The sequence below is a fragment of the Emys orbicularis genome, chromosome 16, assembly GCF_028017835.1.
Source record: "Emys orbicularis isolate rEmyOrb1 chromosome 16, rEmyOrb1.hap1, whole genome shotgun sequence".
Taxonomy (NCBI): Eukaryota; Metazoa; Chordata; order Testudines; family Emydidae; genus Emys; species Emys orbicularis.
In genome coordinates, this window is record NC_088698.1 from 20,086,824 (window position 1) to 20,101,105 (window position 14,282).

At 40.5% G+C, this 14,282-nt stretch overlaps 2 protein-coding genes across 2 annotated transcripts in view; both read right to left on the reverse strand.

Moving 5' to 3' along the window:
• EP400 (E1A binding protein p400) overlaps window positions 1–2,906 on the reverse strand; it is a 62,988-nt gene extending 60,082 nt beyond the window's left edge. The window contains exons 1-2 of the mRNA XM_065417506.1: window positions 2,848–2,906; window positions 212–1,561 (exon numbers count right to left, since the gene is read on the reverse strand). Coding sequence (XP_065273578.1) covers window positions 212–1,531 — 1,320 coding nt within the window. The 5' untranslated portion in view covers window positions 1,532–1,561; window positions 2,848–2,906. The remainder of the gene's footprint in view (window positions 1–211; window positions 1,562–2,847) is intronic.
• A 2,117-nt stretch (window positions 2,907–5,023) lies between these two features.
• The window catches only part of LOC135890569 (E1A-binding protein p400-like), a 41,526-nt gene continuing 32,267 nt past the window's right edge, over window positions 5,024–14,282 (reverse strand). The window contains exons 27-34 of the mRNA XM_065417979.1: window positions 13,628–13,711; window positions 12,869–12,997; window positions 12,078–12,122; window positions 11,831–11,984; window positions 10,927–11,177; window positions 10,516–10,689; window positions 8,350–8,542; window positions 5,024–5,217 (exon numbers count right to left, since the gene is read on the reverse strand). Of these exons, the coding sequence (XP_065274051.1) occupies window positions 5,024–5,217; window positions 8,350–8,542; window positions 10,516–10,689; window positions 10,927–11,177; window positions 11,831–11,984; window positions 12,078–12,122; window positions 12,869–12,997; window positions 13,628–13,711 (1,224 nt within the window). The remainder of the gene's footprint in view (window positions 5,218–8,349; window positions 8,543–10,515; window positions 10,690–10,926; window positions 11,178–11,830; window positions 11,985–12,077; window positions 12,123–12,868; window positions 12,998–13,627; window positions 13,712–14,282) is intronic.

Consider the following 14,282-nt stretch of genomic DNA (forward strand, 5'->3'; position numbering starts at 1 on the left):
GCTCAAACCAACCTGCAGTTTTAATCTTCACATAGCAAAATTACAATTCACTCAGAATCTTCATTAAAAAGTCTGCTCTATTACTTCAATCAGAAATAAAATTTAAGGTATTTCTAAGGTATAATTTAAGGTATAATTAATACTTTGGTATCCAATTGCCACAATTTCATTTAGTGTTTTATTCCAAATTATTAACAAATAGATTTCTTACCTCATCATTGATAACCTCAGATTGTTCTTCCTCTTCCTCCTCCTCAAGGTCCAAGTCATTTTGCCTAAGGTATGCTTGTAATGGAACACAGTGTTTCTTCTTAAAAGCTAAGAAGTCCATCATATTCCCTTGAAGATGTTGCAAGAAAAATAGTTCAATCAAATATTCCTTAAAAGTCTCCCTCAGAATCTCCATCTGTTTGTGGTGATGATCCAAACACTGCTTTCTCATCTGAGCAGCTTCTTGGGTGGCAGGTGGAATCTCCTCCAATTTTTTAGGTTGTTTTTTCACTCCTGTACTTACCGTAGGAGTAAGAGGAAGATTAGACAGACCCTGTGGTACAGTGGCTCGTGACGGGCTTGTAGGGGGGGGTGCTGATGTCATTCCAAAAGCAGGTGATCCTCCAACTCCAGCTATTAATCCACCAGAAGCCCTATCAAATCCTATGGGTCTGCTCAACTGCTGCCCTTGAAGTGCTTGCTGCTGCTGCATGAGCTGTCCTTGAATAATATTGCTGATTTGCGGTGGCAAGTTAGTAGTTGTAATATGACCTGGGCTAGTCAAAGGTTGCATATTTGCTCCACTAGCTACAGGACTTTGAGGTCCAAGATGATGAATGGTGCCACCAGTCTGTGAATGAGGTTGTGAAAGCCTGCGTTCTCGTACAGTTGCAGGTGCCCCAGAAGATGGAATTTGTACCTGTGCTGTAGTTCCTTGAGCAATTTGTGCAATTCCAGATCCTTCTTGATATACAAAGTGTCCACCATTTGAAGGGCTCAGACTGATCTGTCGCACAAGCAAACTAGCATCTACAAATCCTCTAGTAGGGCTCTGGCTACACATACCCAAGCCAGAACCTGGAGTGCCTGCCCGAACATTTGGTAGTGACTGCACTGGTACAGGACTGGGTTGTGTAGGGCTTTGAGACTGAACCTGCTGGGGCAATGGTGAAGTAACTTGAATATATGATGGAGATCCATGCTCAAACCTCCTTTGCTGAGGGCTAAACTGAAAATTTGGTGATGTTGGATTTGGTATTGGCAAAGGGGTAAGTGTTATCTGTTGGTTTCCTGATGCTACTGGTCCAACATTCTGCAGTGTGATGTTCACATTCTGCCCAGCTACCGGACTTCTACTCATTATAAATTGCTGTATTTGGTAACTGGGGGACTGTGGTGCAGATGGGCTTGCAGAAGGAGCAAATGAAGTTGCAGGGGACTGCGGTAAGTTTGTCTGCTGCTCTTCTCCCTCACTACCTGTGAAGGATCTGGACCTCTGGAGCTGACGCTGAGCATTCTGAGGACCGTTGCCATGGTGCATTTTCACCTTTTTTGTTTTTTAAAGTAAATTCTAAAGAAACACATAAAAACAGAAATTTAGTGAAGGTAAAGATTTTTTTTTGGTAACTGAATGTTAGAAGATATACATCTGAGTAAGAATTTAGAAGTTTTTCTGCCTCAAAATTAGGAACACATTCTACCTTTATAGTTAATTAAAACAATAACCTTCATGCAATTATTCAAAATATGGATGGTCTGAAACACAAACACCACAAATATATTTACTATCTAAACCTCTGATACACTTCTCTAGCCAAATGGCTCAATAACATTATCTAAAGTGAAAAATGTTCTGGTTTTCAAGTTATTTGGCATTCTAGTGTAGTACAATCTCACTAATGTGCACTGACAGGGAGACCCATTGCCAAAGACTGGGCACTGCAAATTAGCAGGAGAATCAAAAGAAAGCTAGTATTTTAAAAAACCTACCTTGCTCATTTATTTTGAAAACTGCAGTTCCATTTCTAATACTTCACTGCATACAAATATGTGGGTCTATAGTATGCCATATCTCTTCACTCCCCCATTTCTTGTCATGGTTGCTGGCTATTTTAAATCTAAACTCCTAGGAACAAGGAGTTGTTATATTAATTTGTCTGTCACACACTAATCATGTATGGCAATCTACAAATAAGTGAAAATGCCTAATCAACCCTTGATAATGAGACCTCATCAGCACACCCCACTATTAACCTCCTGGCTGAAAAGCGGGAAGGGCGATTACCCTTTGAAGTATGTGCATTAGCGGTGCTCCTGTAATATAACTTACTTCAGGCAAGTGAATCCTGATTTGTTAGAACTCCTAATTTTAACAAGTTGTATGCGGCCCCACGCCCGTCCAGAAACCAAGATTTGTCTGTAGAGACCGGTCCTGGATGTCCCCGAGACTCGCAGAGCATGCGAGTGTGTACACGTACACACACACACATACACACCCCTTCACACCGCTGCCAGTGCAAAGCGGGAGGATGCTGCTCAGCGGGGAGCCATGGGCGGGGTGGGGGTGAATTTCCCTTTACACTTAACTCCTAACGGCCACGGGAATTCCCGGTAACCCCCTTCCCCCGTCCCCCGCGGCGGGGCAGGCTCCTGGTTCCCCCTCGCCCCTTGCGCTGCGCTGCGCTGCGCGGAGCAGAGACCAAGGCCCACTCCGCAGCCTCCCCCCGCGCGTGGGACGGGTGCCCCGGAGTCAGGGCCCGGCCTCAGCCCCGGGCCTGCTCGGCTCTGCGGACGGAGCAGGGCTGAGGGGAGCCCGGTACCCCCCCACTCCGGCCCCCCCGGCGGGGACCCACTTACCCCAAGAGCCGGGGCCGCACTTTCCATTCCCTCCTCACAGGAAGCTGGGGACCGTCACCGGGGAGGGGGGGAGAACACATCCGCTACGGACGCTGATAGGAGACAAACGGCGAATTCCGTTCCTGTACCGAGACTCCCTCACTGAGTATGCGCAAGGGCTCGAACCAAACCGTGGGAGCAGCAGGATTGCGATAGGGGTAAGGGGCAGCGTAGCGGAGGTGTCCGTCCCCCCCGCCCCGGTTCCCAGCTTCCTATGAGGAGCGAATGGAAAGTGGGTCCCCGCCGGGGGTGCCGGGCTCCCCTCGGCCCTGCTCCCTCGATATTTCAGTATCGTTTGGTGTTCACTTTCTTGTGCTTTATGTAAATTGGTATGGCTTTCTATAAAAAAAAAAGGGGGGGGGAGGGAGGAGAAAGGAGGAATCCCTTAGAGCATTGTGGACAGACTAAATGTACCATTTGAGAAATTACTGCCTTCAGTATAGCTGTATTTAGATATACAAAAGGTCTGTTATGATTTGTTGTGATAAATCCTTTGGGAAATGCTTACTATGCATTTGTATAGTTGTTGCCACTTTCAACAGCCAATTGCACTTAGAGAACTTCAGAATGGTAAATTAATTCCTTTTTATGGACTAGCATAATTTCCTCTTTTAAAAAAAAAAAAAAAGAAGAAAGCTGTTAAGAGCTTTCTTTGGGTAACCTTTATTTTTTGCATAGTTAATCTCATAATAGAGTATGTGGTGGTAGCACAGTTGCTAAAAGTGAAGACCTAACAATCTGGTTTGGAAATTCACACAAAAGAACTGTGGACCCATAAACTCTCCTAGACTTTAAGCCCTCACCAGCAATGCTGTGGAATAGCTGAGGGCCAAAAATTATACAGACAACCTGCTTTACTTCAGAATTCCAATATCCATTTCACTAGCTGTGCCATTACGTTCTAGTAGTCAGCTGCTTATGTCTAGTAGCAAGCTCTAATAAAATAAATTTACGTCTTGGATTCAGAGAAGTGGAGCTGAAATTTGCACCTGGGTTGAGATTTTTTTATTCCACATTTTGATTCTGAGCAATTTTTTGGCCAAGTTAAACAGCTGAGTCGTGGGGCTCGATCCTGAGGCATGCCAACCACTGGTAGCGGCGGCAGGGCTCCAGTGGGGATTTAAAGGGCCCAGGTCGCTGCAGGGAGCCCCGGACCCTTTAAAGCACTGCCAGAGCTCCGGCCGTGGGGCTCGGGCGGCGCTTTAAAGGGTCCAGGGCTCCCCGCAGTGGCTGGAGCACCGGGCCCTTTAAATCCCCTCCTGAGCCTGACTGCCAGAGCCCTGGGGCTCCGGCAGGGATTTAAATGGCCCGGAGCTCTGCGGTGGCCGGAGCTCCGGGGCCTTTAAATCGCCTCTTCCGGTTGAGGCCACGCCCCCGCTCAGGACTCCGACATACCAGTAAGTCCTTTAAGTTACTTTCACTCCTGGACATGCACAAAGAAACAGGACAGAAAGAAAGCAATTTATATGAAAAGAAAGGACACTTTATTGTTCAACTTACACTGTTTAGGCAATAGGTCAGTGTTCACTGAATTCCTACTTTACAGCGCTAAAGATTCATCTAAAAATTTACAGTTTGCATTTTGTTTCCATACACCTAACAGGATAGCTATTCAGTTACAGTAGATCTAACAAAAAAAGTCAGCAGTTTTCATTGTTATGCATTCCATTTAGTGCAACACTCCACTAGTAAAATGTAGTTCTGTTTAAAGAATAACTGGCTATTATTTGATATTGCTCTGGAGACAATAGCCTAGCACAATGATGAACATGTTGATTACACCTCTGTCTCTGTAATTTAGTCATTCACTGCTTTGGTACAGGATGGTCATTTTCTGTCAGCAGAAAGCATTTCATTTTAACAGACCTTTTATCTGTACATTCCAATTAATATATTTTCAATGTTGAGTACATTTTTTCAGATTTCAGTAATAACTTCTCTTGCATTTATGTCTGTAAAAAAGTGCTCAGTCTTCATTTGGAAAATAAAATGTGGACAACCTGCAGATTTTATTGTCATGGTTTAGCAAACATAAAATACTGTACTTTTCTGCTTATTCTAATGTAATCATTAGTTCAAGGTTTCGTAGATGCTTTCACAGTATGAAAGTAGGTAACCTCATGTGCACTTTTACTTGCTAATTTTGGTTGAGGCTGCTGAGTTCTGTACACCTGGAGTCAGTGATTGGAGAGAGACTATTGTCAGGACCTGTTCCTCTATTGGCTTCTGGGGGATCACCTGAGCTGTAGCCATTGCTGCAGAAATCATTCAGGTGTGGTGACCAGCAGGCGGTGACTGGGACACTGCCACAGTCTGTGACTGAGCCTGAACCTAAATTATAGATGAAGATAAGTTACTAGCTGATTGTACATTTTACACAGTCAAAAATGTGAAACAAAAGTAAGAGATGGCAGAAACTCTGGAGAAGCCTGAGACTAAGAACACGACTGGAAGTCAGGAGAATGAAATGCTATTCCCAAACTTGATACTGATTTACTGTGTGGTTTTGGGCAAAATCACTTAATTTCTCAGTAATTAGTTTTGCCATTTATAAAATGGGAGAAATGAGACCGGGATTCTTGGAGTTAATAAAGATAATAATATTTTGCCCTTATGTAGCACCTATCCGCGGATTTCAAAAATCACCGTACAAACATTAATTCTCAGAAAACGCCTGTGAGGTGAGTAGTGCTTTCATTTTACAGATAGGAAGATACTCATAGAAAGATTGATTTGCTCCAGGATTACAGAACTGATCAGTGGCAGAGCTGACAGCAGAACCTTGGAAAACCCAATTTTAAAAAAATCCTTAGCAGCTCACTTAAAGAGAAGATCATCTCTAGTACCTGGCCTACCGATGAGAAAAAAAGTAGTCATGCAAAACTGTCAAAACAACACCAAAAAGCATATATCATTGGAATGAGACAGCAAGCAAAGCCGCTTACCTTTTCTACACTGTAGCTTGGCCTTGAACAATCTGGGAATGGATGGCTCTACTGCTGAGCTACTTGATGTGTAAGTTTTGGAAACTGATGGACGTGTACATCCAATGTCTGGGCTCCTGCAAATCAGCAGTAAAATAAGGTGTAAAGGTTAGTATTTAGAATGTAACACACATTTCTTCTAAGAATATCATCAAAATGTCTAACTGTTCATATTATATTTCTATCTAACCGTATACATTATTGTGATATAAAATTTAGTTTCAGAGAGGATTTAACAAAAATCCACTTCCAACGGCAAACAGGACATTTTTCTAGTCTTGGAAGGCACCATAGAAGTGCAAAGTATGTTTCCAGACTCACCCCCAGTTGCGGCCCCTTTACCCCATCCATGTTCCTCTCCTCCCCCACTCCTGGTTCTGGGGGGACGCAGACACGGGTAAGGGGGGGCATTACCCTGAAAAGTTTAGGCACCACTGCTCTATTGGTTTAAAACTGGTTACATCGGTTTACCTTGCCCTGAACCTATATAAAAGAGGTTTAAATCTACTTAAGAGCTTGTCTAGATGAACAGTTAGTGTGCGGCACGCTGGGGTGTAAGTTTTGGAAACTGATGGACGTGTACATCCAATGTCTGGGCTCCTACAGCATACCAGTCTGTTGCACACTAAGGGCTTCTCTACACTTGAAACGCTACAGCGGCACAGCAGTTGCACTGCAGCTGTGCTGCTGTTGTGCTTCAGTGTATACATTACTGATGCCAACAGGAAGGGTTCTCCCATCAGCATAAGTAATCCACCCCCCTCCCCTAGAGAGGCTGTAGCTAAATTGATGGAAAAATTCTTCCGTCAATCTAGCGCTGGCTATGGCGGGGGTTAGGTCAGTTTAACTACGCATCAGGGGTGTGGATTTTTCACAACTCTGAGCAACACAGCTGGGTCGACCTAACTCTTTAGTGTAGACCAGGCCTAACTCTTGGTGTGACCCTGCTGCTTATCCTATTAATGCGTGCTAGGCATTCCCTGGTTCACTTTATACACTGCTGTTTGAAATAGCAAAAGGTCAAATGTACTAGGAATCATCTAGAGTGCAGGGACCATGCAGTCAGTGCACAGCAGGCTGGAGCAATATAGATTTACACACCAGCTTGCCACACACAGTTTGTCTAGACATGCCTTAAGAGTGTCCATACACAATGTTACATTGATTTAATTAAACTGATTTTTTTTTAAATCACACCTTTAGTTAAACTGATGCATCTGTGTGAAAACTAGGACTTTGTTTGATGTCTACAAGGTTCAAAAGAGACGACAGCAAACTAGATAAGGATTGGAGTTCAGATTTACACCCTAATCCTGATCTATATCTTGCCCATCATCTTCCCATTCTCCCTTCCTATCAAACATACAAGTGAAAAACAGCCATTGTTTTTGGATGTCCTAAAAATAATTGATCCAGGTTGCCAAAATATAGCCTGAACAATGAGGTTTCTCCAATAACCTTGTTTTACAGCAATTCAGACTTCCTCCTCTCATGCAGAGGCACCCTGTTGTACTGGAAATCCTTGGAAGGAATTCTGTCTGACCCAAACACACTGCAGCAACAGTTCTGCCACCCTTTCAACAGATGCAACATGCACTCCAGTCCTTGCCTGGCTAGTTCTGATGGCTAGTTCTCCTTTTCAGAGTAGCTAGATGTGTGAAGTGCCCAGTTTATATCTATAGCCTTTAAATCTGAAATATGAAGATAACTGTGTTGATGTTTAAACTGTCAACTATTTCACTGCTGATCATTTTAGCTGAACCAAACTATAGTGCTTATCCCACAGTCTTATACTTCTCTCATACTTCTGCATGTGCCAAAAGACCCAGTGGTCCTGACCCATCTAGCAAAACTTCCAACTTCCCCTTTCACTGTTGTTCTACATTGTCCTCAGTTATACCTGTTGTACCCCATAGTTCAGATTTTGGCCTCAGTAAGGTTAGAGCAACCCCCGTTACACCACAATGGGATGGCACGAATGTGGTAGAGGGCACAATTTAATCTGCAGACCTTCTTACTGGATATGATGCATGACATGTAAAGAACACAGTTTAGCTCTAAAAGCTTATTGTAAGTTTGCAGGTTGTCGGTTCTAAAAAATGGACAAATAAATGAATTTCACAATGCCATTTTTAAAGAGTCATTCTTAGGGTGGGACCATAGTTGCAGAGTTTTATGCAGTTCTCATTACTCAAAAGGATGGTAGCCATATTGCTGTGATTAAGAGGGGCATAAGGGAGATAACTGATCAGTGGGGCATGCCCACCTCACCATTCATACAGCTAGCTGGTGGTGCAATTGAGACATTACAACAAGTAATGCGAGTACTGCAAGTACCGAAGCATGATTGGGATTCTTCAGAAAGGTAATCCTGCCAAAACTGAAATTCACAAGAATATCTGTGGAATCAGAACACCTTTGAGAAGTATAATGGAATTGTCTGTGTGTGTTTGCATCTCTCTCACACACACACACTCACCAACATTTTTATCAGATTTAAAACATGTAAATGATATGGGCTTTAAGTAAACATACAGAGGTTTAACTGACGGACTTCTTTTTCTTGCTATCTTTTTCATTAAATCAAAGTGACTCATGTAAAGTTGCGTGTATGCAGCATTCTGGTCTTCAGCATAGATCTGTCTGGTACAAACAGGGTGACTATTGATGTTCTGAAATAAAAATAGCATCAGATGATAAATGCCGTGAGTCACCACTGTAATATCTCAAAAATTATGGTTTACGTTAAACCGGACTGACCCATTCTAATTCAATTTTTTCCCACTTGAAGACACTAAAAAGAAATAACTGCCTTGTCATTTTTGTTTTAAAATTTACCAACTAATCGGTTATTAAATAGTCACTTCTATAGTGCTTTTCACCATCAGGGAATTTGGAAATGTCAGTTAAACCTGAAAATACCATGTAATTTCCTAATTTTACAGACAGAAAACTGAGTCAAAGACATGAAGTGACTTGTATAAGGTCATTCATCAAGTCAATAAGCTCATATCTGTGGTTCATCTCTCACTCTAAGGACTCAAATGTTTTCATAATAGGTGTGTGCATTGTCTCTGTCTGTCTGTCTCTCTTTCTCTCTCATAACTCAACTTCTCTTACATGTTAAGGTTATAATAATCATGTAATAATCACTGGATTATCTCCCTGACCTGATTGCAAAGAGGTAAATCCCTTATATTGACAAAAGAAAGTTAGAAACTTAATTTTAAACTTGTTGTTTACTATATAGTGCAAAATTAAATTTAACATGTGTCTTATTTGATATCATCAGGTATCTCTCTCTGAAAAACCACACTCATAACTAGTTTTTGCTTTCTCCTTTAGTTGACCTTCAAAATCAGTCACAAGAGAAGACATTGTTACAATATTTTAGTTTTATTTTTTGCACACTATAGTTATAGCCAATTAACAGTAATGCTTCTAAATTGCACAGACAACATTTCAGGGAGCCTCACTTATGACTCAAGTATGTGATAAAGTCTGATGATAATAATTTGAGTCCAAAGAATCACTTCCAGAAAGATACCACGACTAATCCAGGAGGCACCAATTAGAGTTGACCCAAAGAATTAATTATTTAACACTAACACTTTTGCCTCTACTCTGCATAAAAGCTAGAGCTGAGTGAAATATTTTTGGCAAATAGTAAACATTTGCCAAAAAATGCATTTGGGGGACAGGGAGCTCAAACTATTTGTGAATTCAGGTCAAATTCAGCAAACAGTTTCAGCCAAAAAAAAACTGAAAAAAATTTGGAAACATCGACATCTCATCTCGACAATGTTGATTCAACACACCATTTCAACAATACTGATTTGATTTGACATTCAAAACATTTCATTCAGCTCAAACAAAAAAAATTTTTTGTTTTTTCATTTAGGTGAGGAAAACCAAACAAATTTAGCTTTGGTTAGAAACTAACAATCTTTTTCCTGATTTTTTTGGTTTGACTACCAAATATAAAATAAATTATTCGTTTAGCTCTAATTAAGACGTATTCAAACAGAATTTACTACTGTGTTGTAACTTGTTTAACTGATAAACACTAAAATCAGTCTGCTCTTCTGTATAAATTATTCTCATTTTATTCCAGGATGTCTGTTTCAATCCTCAATTAGTGACAGAGAATCAGGCTTTGGTAAAGATTGAACCACCATTGCTTGGATCAAATTTAAGTACCCAGTCGATAAGGGAAAGTTATAATCTACACCATAGTATCAAAGTTAATTCAGATTTTTTAATTTCTTCCTTAATATCAGATGTAATCACAATCATTTATTTTGTTAATCTATATATTCTGTACTCTGTTACACCACTGTATTCTATTCAAACTAGTCAGTCAAAGTAGGCATGTAAAATTTTGTCCAGTATTAGTGGAATACATTTTGTAAATTTATTTAATGTGATATATTAAACATACTCCATATTGATTGTCTGGTGTGAGAAATGTGTATAATGCTTGCCAATAGACCATGGTATACAGAATTTTACAGCATATGCTTGCTGAACACTAGGGCAGCTTTACAATAGATCAAGAAAAATGCTATACAGTCTACAATGAAAACTGAATAAATTGGTGCCCCTAGTGTGTGTTAAAGGAATGCACAATTCAATTTAAACTCACCTTTCCTTCCCCTCTTGGAATAATAACATTTTCATATCGATTTTGGCATTGTTTTGGTGAACGATAAACTTGGTTATAGGAATTAACAAGGTCACTAACAAGATCCCAATTGGGTATGTGCACTGGTGACATAACGGCAAGATTTGAAGGACGCTCCAGTAACTGCTTCACTGCCTAGAAAAGAAGAAGGTATAAGACTCAGGATGATACTACTAATACTACAAAGTGTAAAGTAAATATTGTGTGTGTGTGGGTGTCACCAAATTAATTAGATTTCACAGATGCTGAAAATAACTTTGTAGAGAGAAAGTCAGAGAAACGTTATTTCTGGAGCCAATAAACAAACTATAGTTAAAAGCAAAAATTAAAAAACTCAAAAAGCCCAATAATGAAACAGAAGGACTTTATTACTTGTAGCAGCGCCCAGTCTTCACTAATCAGCCACTCAGGATTGTCCTGTCCAGCTGCTGCCCGTCCAGCCTCAGCAGCTTGTTTGACAACAGCAGGCAAAGGCTTTGTGAAATATGTTTGCTGTTTCAGCAGGATGGTCTTCTGCTTGTTACCCTTTCGACGCATTTTCAACATTCTTGGAGTCGCTCGGTGAAAAAGTGACCGAGGAATAGCCACCTCTCCATGACGATGTTTATTCCTCCTACCTGCAGCTATCAGTGGAACGAGGGGATCGTTTCAGTGAAAGGATGGATGGAACTTTGTTAAAGCAAAAAATGACTATACCAGTCATCCGGCTCTACTAGAGAAGTGTTCACAATACTGTGTTTTGCATGTAAAAAGGTGTCTACCTTCAATTTATTGTCAGCTATGAATAAATTTAATAAGACCAGTGATTTCTAACTTAACTCTTCAATCATAATAGCTTTGACTTCCTTTAATTACTACTAAACCACAGCTACTATAGTTTTTCATTTTCGTTTTTACTGTAGCTTAAATAATGTACTGAATGTGATTCTCAAGACAGGAAATAAGCCTAATTGGGGGTGGGGGCAAGAGGGAGAATGACACAGGTTTCACTGCTCAGTCCCTGTTAATTTCATTCATTAATTTCTATTTCTAGTTCAGAAAATAAAGGTTAAGACTTCTGGCACCCAATTTTCAAAAGGCACTCCACCCTGTCTCTAAGTCAGCACTCAAAATCATTCACATCAATTAAAAAAAAAAATCTAATTTGCTTAGAGAAATGGTATACAAAACACCCTAATCTTTAGGTATGAACATATAAATGTTTTTTAAAATTTGGCCTCTTGAGTTTGTGAAATTTTCCATTTTATTTACAAAGAAATAAATAAGGAAAGGCTACCAGATGGATCCATTCTGAATTGCTTACTCTCCTTCCTGGCATACAAAGGGGGCAGCTTAGACTCTGAAATTGGTGTGGAATCATACATCAGACATGTAACAGAATCAATGTAGACGTTATTGTGATCTGGAGGCAGAGTAAGGGGAGTCCAAATCTGAAAAAAACCACAGATTATATGTCGTCATGAATAGTTAACTAACTGCAGATAGGTTTATTTCCTCTTCAAAAAAAAAAATTACTGACTTACTGGCATTCTTTCTATTTGCCCATCTGGGTCTTCATAGACATATTCCTGTACAGGAAAGATACAACTCTTAATGATACCAATGATACCAGTGAAGAGATCCCAACATATACAAACAAGCAGCTAACAATGAATAGGTATATTTACAATTACTCCAAAATTAAATATAAGTGCATTAATGAAGCAGATCAGCTTCAAGGTGCAGCACACTATCACTCCCAGCCGCATCAGTGCTTTCATTTCCTCCTCCTTCTCCTCTGCCCTCCTCTCAAGCCTCATCCCTAATCAATCTTGACCTCCCACTTTTTGCTTAGAATTGCCAACAATGCCAGATCTCAAGACAAATCAGCCTATGGACTTGCTGGTTTTTTCCCCAAACAGAAACCATCAATTCTACAAAATTAGGAAAGATTAGGGTCACTTCTGTGGACAAGTATCAGGGGGTAGCCATGTTAGTCTGTATCTACAAAAACAACAAGGAGTCTGGTGGCACCTTAAAGACTAACAGATTTATTTGGGCATAAGCTTTCGTGGGTAAAAACCTCACTTCAGATGGATGCATCTGAAGAAGTGAGGTTTTTACCCACGAACGCTTATGCCCAAATAAATCTGTTAGTCTTTAAGGTGCCACCAGACTCCTTGTTGTTTCTGTGGACAAGACTACAAACTAGAGTTAAAGGGTACAAGGTGGGAGCCAGTGTAATAGGTACCACCAACTCACCCTTAAATGCACACTAATCATCACAAAAACATAATTTCACGAAAGGCGAGAACTAAGGTTACTTTGAAATTACCATGTTATAGGCATCTTGCCTAGTGTAGGTTAGGAGCTCTTCCTCCTCTTCCCACTGCATTTCATCTTCCTTTTCCTTCAGCTTCTTGATATGATTGAGTTCCCACTCTCTGTTCGCAGTTTTCGACTCCTTTTAACAGGGAAATCCAGTAAAATTAAATTAAGCCTTACAGCATTGCAATCTCAGAAAGTAACTGCCTAGCTTTTCACAAAAAATTAAATGATATTTAGAAGTGGATTGCCACATATGTGGATATGATAATTAAGGAATGGATGCATTTATTGACATGACAACATAGTGGTACAAAGAGTTTACTAAGATCAACCTGCATTCTCATGGAGTAAGACAGGAAATGCCAGGACACAGAAACAAACCTACCAATCCATCCATATACACAAAACTTATTTTAGCAAGGGATAAATGCTCACTAAGTCTTTTTCGTCCTTATTCTTTTTTTTTTTTTAATGTAATGTTAAGCATAACCATTTTAAACAAAGCTTCAGTGACAAGAGTTCCAATAGTATTTTTCTAAATTTATTTATTTAGTGTGTGCATTGTCGTCTAGCCAATGGCAGCTTCAGTGGCATGATGCAGTTCTTCTAGGCCATTGCTGAACCTAGTCAGCAGGCATTCCTTGACAATGTGCATCATCGTCTGTATTGCGCCGCAGCTGCACAAAGGGCTGTCACGAAAGCTTCAGCGATACTGGTTACCATTTTTCTAATAGTATATTGCCAGCAGTGAAATGTATTTCCTTACCTCATTGACTTTCTGCTTTCCCTGATCATTGTAGTCATGAAATAATTCCAAGTAATTCAAAGCATACTTTTCAATTGGCGTCAGCTGTTTAGGAAAACACATTTTCAAATACTGCTACTTATTTAGGTTTATAATTAAAATACAAACCTATTTTACCAGTTATTTAGGAAAAAGAGCATTCTTTATTTCTGACGCACAAAAAAGTAGCATGGTCTGATGGTCAGAACATAGGCCTGAGGGCCAAAAATTCCCAAGTTCTAATCCTAGCTCTGTTACTGACTCACAGTATGGCCGGGGATAGGCCAGAATGTCTTGGTCTCCATTTTGCCATCTGAAAAAGGAAGATAATACCACCTGTACACTGTAAAGAAGCCTTAATTGCTTTCCAGTAAGCAGCATATTCCCCTGTGCAGAGACTAAACAGAGCTGTCTGTAGAGCAACAAGGAGACAGGGATGGGAAACGAAGGTCCAATCAGACTAAGGAAATAGAGGAAACTCTAAAAATAGCTAACTTGATCATTAGGAAGAGGATAGAGGGTTGCACGTACATCTGGGAAAGTGCTGGGGTTGCTTTCTGGTTATGTAAAACCATTTACTTTTACCCCAGAGCACTCACTCTCTCAAGAGAAAACTTGCTGACTGAAAAGTTTATGT